The 11289-nt window shown below is 43.7% G+C and overlaps 1 protein-coding gene across 1 annotated transcript in view; it reads right to left on the bottom strand.

Annotated features, from left to right (window-relative positions):
- LOC112839655 (uncharacterized) overlaps positions 1 to 11289 on the bottom strand; it is a 42640-nt gene continuing 31351 nt past the window's right edge. The window contains exon 4 of the mRNA XM_025892658.1: positions 1 to 338. Coding sequence (XP_025748443.1) covers positions 1 to 338 — 338 coding nt within the window. The remainder of the gene's footprint in view (positions 339 to 11289) is intronic.

Raw genomic sequence — 11289 nt, 5'->3', positions numbered from 1 at the left:
CTAGGGTTTATTGAGCTGTGTGCCTTCGTGCAGATGCTGGGGCTTGCCCATGGTGCTCTTGATGCATAAAGCCCAGATGTTCTGCCAGTTCCTCTTAAGCAATGACGCCAGGAAACTGACAGCCAAGTGGATGTTGTACACAAGCTCGTCCTCTGTCATCTTCACGGGGCCAAGAGCCACTGCCAGACACAGCACCTTCTTCATCTGGCATTTGATTCTGGACTTCATTTCATCCACCTTGGCCACCATGTCCTCATTGTGGGTCAACAAGGAGGGGAACTTGCCAGCCTTCTTGAGGCCTGGGCCCAGGATTCGTGGGATCTGCTTGATCAGAGATTCTGAAGCAAAAAAAAAAAAGGCATCATACTTCTTGGCTAGCTTCTTGATTCATGTTTTATTCTTGTTGAGTTCCTTCAGTGCCTCAGTATCCATGAGGGGAAATATCGACAGTGTCGGCCTCATCACTATGCTGCTGGTCCCCCCAGAACACAAACGAGGAATTTGGGGCAGGGAGTGGACTTAAGCCTGCTGGTGCCCAAGAAGGGTTTGTCCTTCTGAGGGCCTTAATTCTTCAAGCTGAGGTACAGCTCCACCATCTCCCAAGACTTCGGTGCACACACTGGTTCCCATGCGGGACTTCCCGAGCCGCCTCCTACAGGGTGTCCGGGGAGACTGTTGCTCATGGCGCCATGCCACAATAAGCCAAAAAGAGAGTCAATGCTCCAGGCTTACGTTTGAATTTCCAGCACTGGATTACCAGATCAAGGGAGCCCCCACTATGAAACACAGACGCTAAGACAAAAGGGGAAAAAGGACCAAGAAAACCCCAGATGATTCAGAGAGCAAAATTTTTTAAAAAATTTGAATGAAAACCCTAAAAGGGACCCAAGAAGATACTGCATCACTGAAATCACAGAATGCCATGAATTTTTTTTTAATGCAGGGAATAAGAAAGTTTTTGAAATTAAAAATATGCTAGAAGAAAAAAAATTCAGTATAAAGTATCAAAGATATAACTGAGGAAATTTTTCAGACAGTTGAACAAAAAGACAAGGAGACAGAAGGTATCAGAGAAGAGACCAAACTACCACAGGATTGATCAAGAGAGCCCAAATTTTCAATTCAAAGTATCTTTAGGAAAAAAACAGGAAAAAAAGGAGGACAAGAAATTATGGAAAAAGAAAAGAAAACTTCCTGGGGCGCCTGGGTGGCTCAGTCCTTAAGAGTCTGCCTTCAGCTCAGGTCATGATCCCAGGGTCCTGGGATCGAGCCCCTGCATGGGGCTCCCTGCTCCGCGGGAAGCCTGCTTCTCCCTCTCCCTCTGCCCCTGCTTGTGTTCCCTCTCTTGCTCTGTCTCTCTCTGTCAAATAAATAAATAAAAATCTTTAAAAATTAGAAAAGAAAAGAAAACTTCCCAAATAGGAGTGTGAGCCTCTAGATTGAAAAAGGCCACTGACAGCTCAGCTCAATGAATTAAAGATCCTCACCAGGTAAACCATGACCAAAACTCAGGACACCTGAACAAATGAAATGCTCTCAGAAGCATACAAAATGTCAGGGATTAGAAAGACACAGCGACACAGGAAATGAGAGGACAATAGGCTAGTGCCTACAACTTCTAAGAGGACATGATTACCATCTGGAGATTCATACCCTGACGAACTATCAAGTGAATGTAAGGGTCTAATAGAAGTATTTTCCAACCCTCACCGCAACAAAAATTTGACCCTCCATTCATTCTCATGAAGCAGCAGAAGGATGTGCCCCATCAATCACAATGACAACCCAGGGTCCGGAAAAGGAGGCATCTCAAACAAGAGACCATGGGAACCCCCTGGAAAATGCTGGAGAGGGGGAGCTCCAGGGTGGTAGCTGTGCAGCCAGCTCTAAGGACAGTTAGTGTAGACTGGAGGAGGGCAATGGTGAGGGAATGTTCAGAGAAGGGGGCAAGGGGACCTGGTTATTGACTTGGTCTGACTGTATTGTGAAGTTTTCATTCAGTGAGTTGTTTAGAATTACAAAGGCAAATATGAAAAACGGAGAAGATTTGAAAATCTGGGTCGTGGGGACTGGAGATCAGGAGGGCCTTGGGGAGTGACTGTTATTTTTTGTTTTAACCCTGTACTTCTGTTTGATTGTTAAAACTCTTCATTTATTACTTCAATAAATAAAAAAATACTAAAAGGGTAAGAGGCCTAGAAATCAAAGTACAGGGCAGGTGTGGCCGTCATATCCAGGAAAGCTAGACCCCTGGAAAACTGGAGTTCCTGGGGTGAATTTATAAGGGACCTTACCAGAGGACCAATTTAGGGAGAAATGTAACTGTGAAGGCTGACTGGAAATTTCTGTTACCAAGTCTGCACGTTCTCTCCTTAATAGAGAAACAGATTCAGGAAGTCTAATTACATTCGGAAGGTTGCTTGATAAAGAGGAAATCAAAGTGAAGGGAGTTATATAGTCCCCAGAAATATTTCTCTCTTTCTTTTTTTTTTTTTTTAAGATTTTACTTATTTATTTGTCAGAGAGAACGAGCACAAGCAGGGGGAGCGGCAGAAGGAGAGAGAGAAGCAGACTGCTGACTGAGCAGGGAGCCTGATGTGGGACTCGATCCCAGGACCCTGGGATCATGACCTGAGCTGAAGGCAGACACTTAACTGACTGAGCCACCCAGGCGCCCCTAGTCCTTGGAAATATTTCATTCAGACCACGATCAAAATCGCCTGGTGAGTCACCTGCTCCTTTAAGAGCTATCAGAGATCAGCAAACTTTCTCTGTCAAGGTCTAGCTATTCAACGCTTCCACTGTGCAGGCTGTCTCTGTCCCACTGGCCAACTCAGCTCTTAGAGCCGGTTATCCCCTTTTTATCTGACCTGGTGTTAGCATGTTTTGCTTTTTCATCCAATTTCTGTTTTTATTTCTGTTCCAAGAGAAATAACAGGATTTGCGCCAGTGGACTTTCTAGAACAAGTTGGATCATGGCTAAGATGTCAAGAAGAGTCTATTCATTTTGGTTTGTCATTAGGATTTCATTTCATGAAAGGAGGTTTCGTGAGAGTCTCACTAACATGCAAGGACAATTTCGGGTTCATTCTGTGAACTTACAGGTGCTCTTTAAAGAACTGCAGACATTTTCTCACAGCGCGGCTATCGGACAAGCTCTGCCTTTTGTGTTTGTTTTCACTGCGGTTAAAAACCACAGCAAATACTCAAAGGCAAAGAACTGAAACAGCAAGAATTAATGTTTGGCTCTTGGAAATTGAACACTTTGCTTTTCCACTTGCTTGCAGTCTATCTTATTTAGTCTGCTGAGAGCAAAAAGGCAAAATAAACAATGTTTTCCAAGATCGGTTCAGAGGACAAGCAGCAACTGTAGAGTCAGTCACAGAAAGTTCAGAATTTCAGTCATTCAGCACCTGCTTACTGGGCGTTTACTGGGGGCTTGGTGCATACGGAACAGAACACCGAACAACACACCAAATCTGTGGTCATGTACTATGCAGCCACGGGTGCCGATACTGGGATGCCTCAAGGACCCAGTGGCTACACGTGGCCTTGGCTTCTCATTGTATGGTAGTGAGGTTCGGAGACAGAGCTTCCCCAGAGCAAGGGTCCCAAGAGCATAACCTCCCAGAGACCAGGGCAGAGGCTTTTCTTGCCTGGCCTAGGAAGTCACACTAACATACTTCCATCATACATCACAAGCTCACCCAGATTCCAGGAGAGGGGATATAGGCTCCATCTCAATTGGAGAATTTGTGACCATCTTCTAAAACTGCCTCAAGGAGTTGGCCATTTGAAGCAGGGAGTAGAATGGTCAAGATCTGTACTGTCCATTCTGGAAGCAGCTGGTCACATGGGGCTATTAAATAGAAATTAGGGACACCTGGGTGGCTCAAGCAGTTAAGCGTCTGCCTTCGGCTCAGGTCACAATCCCAAAGTCCTGGGATCGAGCCCCGAGTCGGGGTCCCTGCTCCACGGGAGGCCTGCTTCTCCCTCTCCCACTCCCCCTGCTTGTGTTCCCTCTCTCGCTGTGTCTCTCTCTGGCAATTAAATAAAATCTTTAAAAATAAATAAATAAATGGAAACTAATCATGTTGCAAGCACTCCAGAGCTGCACGTGGCTAGGGGCTACCATGTTGGAGAGCACAGAGAGAGAGAACACAGCCAGCACTGTGGGAGGTTCTGTTGGATGTGCTGCCCTGGGCGGATGTAACCGTACGGGCCAATTCTCTGAGTTAGAATATACATGGACTTAGAAGTGGAATAGAAAAAAGCCCTGGCTTTACATACACTATATGCTACTTAACTGAATTTAAATAAAATAAAATTAAAAAAATAAAGTACACAATGAACATACTTTCCCCAATAAAATATTTGTCCTTCCTGAAAAAGAAGGAAAGAGAGAAAGAAAGGGAGAAAGAAAGAGAGAGAGAGAGAGAGAGAGAGAGAGAGAGAGAAAGGGAAAGAAAGAAAAACCGGCTTTAAGAACAGGTTCTTTGGCTGCTTTTTGCTGTTGTGTGCCTAGCATCTAGTGCATAATAGGCCCTCACAATTTTTTTGTGGAACGAAAGGATGTATACATAAGGAAGGCTTAAGGATACCACGTGCCAAGCTAGAGAAAAAGGGCCTCAGACGAGAGTGGAGTAGACCGGGGTCAGATCACACAGGGCCTTTCTTTCTTAAGGAGTTTATATTTTATTTTAAGTAAAATAGAACTCACATAATATGTTGTTTCATATTTTGCTTATTTATGAGAGGCCTAAAAAGAAATAAATTTATTGTGGCTAATGGGCTTGTTAGTAAAAAAGGCAGTAGACAGAAATCTAGAAATACCAAAGGTCTAACCAAATTAGAAATCTATTTATCTCTGTTTATATAAATGTAGGCTCCTATGGCAACTCCAGAATAATCAGGACCGCAGGCTCTTGATTGGGCCTTCTACCTTATTATCCCAGATGTCTACTTTGTCCAGTTTTTTTTTTTTTTTTTTATCTGCTTTCTAGACAGGAGAAAGAGAAAAAGAGAGAGGGAGAGCTGCTGGCCCTCATATCCAGGATGATGATCTCACTTCCTCTAGGTTTTTTTTTTAAAGATTTGATTCATTTATTTGAGAGAGAGAGAGAGAGAACATATGAGTGAGGGGAGGGGCAGAGGAAGAGGAAGCAGATTCCCTGTTGAGCCCAACACTGGGTTTGATCCCAGGACCCTGAAATCATGATCTGAGCCGAAGGCAGATGCTTAACCGACCGAGCCACCCAGGCGCTCCTTACCTCTAGCTTCTTAACTTAATTATATCTGCAAAAACCCTTCCTCCAAATAAGGTCATATTCACAGTTATGGGTGGAGGTCTTGGACATCTGCTCAATTTAAGGACACTTCTCGAAAGTTGCACAAAAAACTTCCACTATATCCCTTTGACCAGTTCTTGATCATATGACCACATCCACCTTGCAAGGGAGGCTAGGATACATAATCTTTATCCTGGGAAATATGTCTTCAGCTAGGAAGGAGAGTTCTATTACTCCAGAAGAAGCCGAGACAAGAGATGAGGGGCAGCAACTATCAATCTCTGGCAGAGCTGTATGCACAGGTGTGTTTCCACTGGACCATGAGCTCCTAGAGAACGAGCGAGTCTAATTCATCCCCAATCCCCAGCACAAAGCACCGTGCTTAACAGGCAGTGACTCATCATTGGTTGTGCGCTGAATTGCATGCTTCTCCATTTCAAGGTTCTTAAATTCCAACCCCTTTCTCAGAAAGATTTATTTCTTAGAAGCACATTCCCCGCGCACCCCCTCCCCGCCGGGCCCTGCTTGCTGAAGCACGAGGGGACTTTTCTCTTATCTTTACCCTGAGAATCTGATAGGGCTCCTGGAGATAAACACAAGTGCAGGGTCCTCCTAGAATTCCTCCACTCTTAAGCTTGTCCCCACTGAGCCTCCAGCAATGTGCCACTTAGAGTTGAAGTAATTCCTCTGGTACTGGCTCTCTCTGTGGGCTATGCTCCTGGGAGGTCGGTGATGCTTTGTATTTGCCTGTCTCTCCAAGATCTGGGGTGACAGTTCACCTCGTGTCATCTGTTCTCTGAGGGATCCCCCCAAAAAGTTGTTGATTTTCAGTTTGTTGAGCTCTCTTCTCCCCGCGATGGTTCCGAAGAGGATGGATTGGTAGGGGGACAACAAGAAAGAGAAAAGGTGAGGCACAGGGCGGAGAGGCAGGAAACACAGGAAGTAAGGACACTCACGGGTCAGGAGCCCCACCTTCCTGCAGTCACCCCACATCTTCCACCGGCCGGGTGCGCACTCACCTGGCCCCCCAATTCCCGCTGCTGCCGCCACACAGGCCGTTTTCAACTCTGATTGGTCAGTAGAATCCCCTGCGGAGCTATTATAGCGCCCTGCACCCAGGTCTCCCCTAGAGAAACACTTCAGGGGCTTCTAAAGTGTCATTGGTGCTGAGAACCCGTGATCTAGAGTCTTGCTCCTCAGGGGATGGTCCACGGACAGGCAGCGTTGGCATGGCTTGGGAGCTTGGCAGAGAGGCAGCGTCTCAGGCGCGACCCCAGACCTACCCAATTGGAACTGGCAGTTTAACAAGATCCACAGGTGATTTCTATGCACATTAAGGTTTGAGAAACTCTGATGAGATGACCCTCCTATAACGCCCACGATGGCTATCCTCATGAAGCAGACGGCTCCCTGAGACGTGCTATGTGAGCCAGGTGTCCTGCCCAACACATGGTGTCGGGGGAGAAGTCTGATTCGGCCGCAGAGATAGCAAGCGTGCTGTCGTTCCCTAAGCCTAATGCGTTTGAAATAGAATTCGATCTTCCAACGGGGAAAGGGGCTTGGGCCCTTTAGTCTGAAACATCAATATAGGGTTCATTAACTTCAACATCCACAAGAGTAAAAACCACTCTGATTGGATTAATTGAATAGGTTATAATTGAAGAATTGGGGTTAACTTGGAGACTAGTGTTGGAAACAGGCATAAGAGATTTCAGTGGAAAAGCAGATTCAAGCATGAGGCCAAGAGAATGACATTGAGCAGAAGGAAGCCAGGGGAGGAAGACGAAGGTCGAGTCAGCTGGGGGATGGGGAGCACCACAGGGAGGGCTGGTGGCCTCCAACAGAGCGACTAGCAGAGGAAAGGCAACAGTGGCCCCAAGTACCCATTCCCCCCATGCCCCACGATGCCTTCCTCAACCCTGGCTTCCTGTTTACTTCTGTAAGCTCTGGTTGCCTCCTTCCCTACAACATCTCAGTACTGTGCGGAATAAAATAACCGTGGGCATGTGTTCAGCCCTTTGCTGCTCACTGGAACTGGTGCATAAAGCACAGGTAGTGGGAAGTGGTTAAGGGCTTGGCCTTTGGAGCCACAAAGCCTCAATTCCAAACTCCATTCTACACTTACTCACTGGAGACCTTGGACAAGTCAGTTAACTTCCTTGGGGTTGTCATCATCTATAAAATGAAGATGATAAGGGCGACCACTCATAACGGTAAATGCAGAAGGATCTGAAGCAAAGACTACCATGCTTGGCACAGTGATATACACATACACACACGTACATATGGTATATTATTTGATTTATCTTTAATATATATATTTATGTGTATTTAATATATTTAATACATAATATATATTAAATAATAATCCGAGAAGGAACCGAGACCTGATTCTTTTGCCTTTTTTTGTCGGAAGATTGTTCACCATTCTTTGTGACCTGTCTAGATTCCTTCGAGAGTGCTAAATGAGAGTAATAACACTTAAAAAGTTATTTTATTTTATTATTATTTTGAAAAGATTTATTAATTTATTTGAGAGAGAGACAGAGTGTGTGTGTGTGAGGGGAGCGGCAGAGGGAGAGTGAGAAAGAATCCTCAAGCCAACTCCACGCTGAGTGTGGAACCCATGAGGGTCTCGATCCCAGGGACCCAAGATCATGACCTGAGCTGAAATCAAGAGTCAGCTGCTTAACAGATGGAGCCACCCAGGGACCCTTAAAAAGTTATTTTAAACAAATTAATGTGCAGAACTTATTTAGATCCTGATTTAAACAAATGGTGGCTACAAAGATATATGTGATACAATTGGGAAATTTTGAAAACGGACTCATTGTTACATATTAAGGAATTGTTAATTTTGTTAGGTGTGGTTATGTTAAAAAAAAGATCTTAACACTTAGAATCATCTTAAAGCATTAGGTAATATCATCTAATATTGCCAACATTTGACTTCTTTTGACCTATAAAAACAGCAGTTGCATATGGCTCAAATATGGACAAAACAGGGATGTATCTGGCACTTTCCTGCTCACCAGGACCCGAGCATAAAGCACAGGTAGACCGCACGGGCTAAGTGAAGTAATATGATTCTGGGATTTTCTTTTAAAATATTTCTGGGGAAAACAGGGTGGAGAGAGGCCTGTATCCTTGGGTTTTTGTTATGAGAGAGAAACAAGAGGTTCCGTCTCTTTCTTCTTCTTTTTAAAAAATGGGCCAGCCTCTTTGCTTTCTTTTCAGGAACAAGAAGTTAACGCCCCCCCCCCCCCGCAGGAATTTGCAAAGTCCCAGGGATCCTGATTAGCCTAACTTAGGCAGTGTTTCCACTCCGTAGACCAATCGCTGTGGCTGTGGCTGTGGCAGTGAGGCCCTGCACCTACCCCCTCTGTACCCAGGAGGAGTATTTTCTGAAGACTTGGGAGGGAGAAGGGCATAGCAGACCCAAGTGATAGCCATCCTTCTAAGGCCTTTGGTTGTACTAGCTATTAGATTATAAACCATCTTTGCTTACAGATTATGTCTTTTTCCTTTCTGGTTGCTTAGTTGGCTTTTTTTCCAGCTTTTATGTTAAAGTTTATAGAGCTGGTTGCAAACTTTGTTGCAAAAAAATATCAGCAGTTTCCATTTCTTCCCCCATTTCCCTTCTTCAGTGGCAACTAGTTTCAACTCTCTGAACTGGTTCTTTCGGTTTTATTTCACCTAGCAAAATGGCATTTTTATATTGCTATACTTGATTTTTCAGTTTTAGGCATAATCTGTTGATTCCTACCATGGGAGATAATATCTCTCTCTCTCTCTCTCTCTCTCACACACACACACACACACACACACCTACACTCCCCACCCCACACATTCATCTTTTCTATCCCCCAAACTCACAATAAGTTCTATCAGTATTATGTTGACTGGATCAGGATTTAAAAGTCACATGTTAAATATTAAGTGGTTAACATCATAGGATTATGACCATGTACACAGTTTCCAACTGAGCCACAGCAGCACGACCTTTTGCTCTCCTTTGGGCTCATCATTTTCCCCCATAGACATTCAGTCCCTAATTCTGCAATGGTCTAATTTGCCTCTAAACAAAGACATTCAGATTTATGAGGCATTCTATATCTTCATCATCCTGAAGAAATATCTGAAGCTTGCTGACCTACTCCAATGTGAACTGGACGCCACTTCCCTTCCTTCCATGTTCGACTCTCTACTTCCTATGGAGGTGGCCTTCCCAACAACCATTGGTGAAACCACCTGTAAAACTGGATCAGTAATTATCCTGAATAAAAAATAATTAGTAGCCGTTAAGAGTAAATTGAATCATGGACAATAATTATTGCAATGAAACTTACCTGTTCTGTGTTGCTGTTTAAAACAATGGGAAATGTAGGAGCCAGTTTCCCTTAGGCAGATACATTTTGCTGAGTTTTCTAGGCCCCCCCCTTTTCTTTTGAGCATCCACCCATGGTTGAAGTAGAAACTTAGAAACATGTAAAGATGATATATAACTCTGTATCCATTTTGCATTAGCATTCCTATAGCAACTTCAAACAGTGAGGTTAGAATGGTATGTCTCTCTGTTTCAATATTTTAAATTTTTTTAGGGCTGTCACATTGAAATGTTCATGAAAAATTCCATCTGGGTACTCTGCCCCACCAGCATACATCTTGAAGAGAATTAACACCCAGGTCTGAATTTGAGACTTCACTGCAGTAATTTCAGGTTAACTAGACCCCCAAAATTCATTTTCTAATTACATTTCATAAAATGGTTCCAAATAAGGCAGCAGTATGGTTGAAAATAATTTTGGGAGGACTTATAGTTAGGGAAATATATCAGCTTCAGTCGTTATTAAATATATATAGATAACCACCTCTTCAACAATGTAGAAAGAGCATGTAAACTATTTCTGAACTTCTGATCACAGCTTTTTAGGATCTGGAGGTATGTGTGCTTATTCTAACATTTGGTGCTTTCTAAATGCTAACTTGGCCAAATGTTTCTAATGTAAAGGAACAGTTTCAGGAAAGATATCCTAACAGTGGTTCTCAAAGTGTGACGGTCTAGAACAGCACGAGCAAATTCACCTCTCCCACCACCGCTCCACTTAATGAAAAAGTGAGTAAGGGAGAAAGAAAGCAATTTGTGTCTTAACACACCCTTTTAGTGATTCTGCTGCAGACTAAGTTTGAAAACCATCGTCCTAGGAAAACACTGTAAGTAACAGAGAACCAAGGTAACAGTAGCTTAAAGTATGTATCAGGTTTTTACCCATAAAAGAAGCCAAAGTAGGTGGTCTTGGATGGTTCAAATGTTATATTTTCATTCTTTCCTTGCCATAGAAATTGTATCCCCATGTTTTTAAAATGGCAGCTGAAGGGCGCCTGGGTGGCTTAATCGCTAAGTGTCTGCCTTCGGCTCAGGTTATGATCCCGGGGTCCTGGGATCGAGCCCTGCGTTGGGCTCCCTGCTCGGCGGGAAGCCTGCCTCTCCCTCCCACTCCCCCTGCTTGTGTTCCCTCTCTCGCTATCTCTCTCTCTGTCAAATAAATAAATAAAATCTTAAAAAAAATGAAATGGCAGCTGAAATTACAGCTACTATAAACACATTCTAAACAGTAGGAAAAAGCAAGGGAAGGTGAACCAAGTAAGCCATCTTTTAACTGTATTCTCAGATGCCCCACGCAGTGACTTCTGCTTTTTCTTATTTGCGATCCCTAGTGAAAGGGAGGCTGGGAAATAACAGTTGGTCATATTATTGCTCAGAATAAAAATACACAGAAGCCAGGGAGAATGAGTATTAGAAGGAACCAGCCGCCTTTAGAGCCTTCCTGGAATAGAGTTAAACATCAAAAGTAAGGCTTTCAGAATATTATTTTGAATGAGCACTTCATTAACCATACATTAAAACACCTTCTTTGATCTGTTAGAGGAATGCCTTGCATAAGACAAAGGTTTTTGCTCACTTTGAGAATCAGAATAGTCATTTATCAGAATAAATATA

This window comes from Callorhinus ursinus, unplaced genomic scaffold (genome assembly GCF_003265705.2).
Source record: "Callorhinus ursinus isolate GAN/ISIS: 27379988/994484 unplaced genomic scaffold, GSC_fseal_2.0 scaffold23, whole genome shotgun sequence".
Lineage (NCBI taxonomy): Eukaryota > Metazoa > Chordata > Mammalia > Carnivora > Otariidae > Callorhinus > Callorhinus ursinus.
The sequence above is the reverse complement of the archived record's forward strand: the minus strand, read 5'-3'. Positions and strand labels throughout refer to the sequence as shown.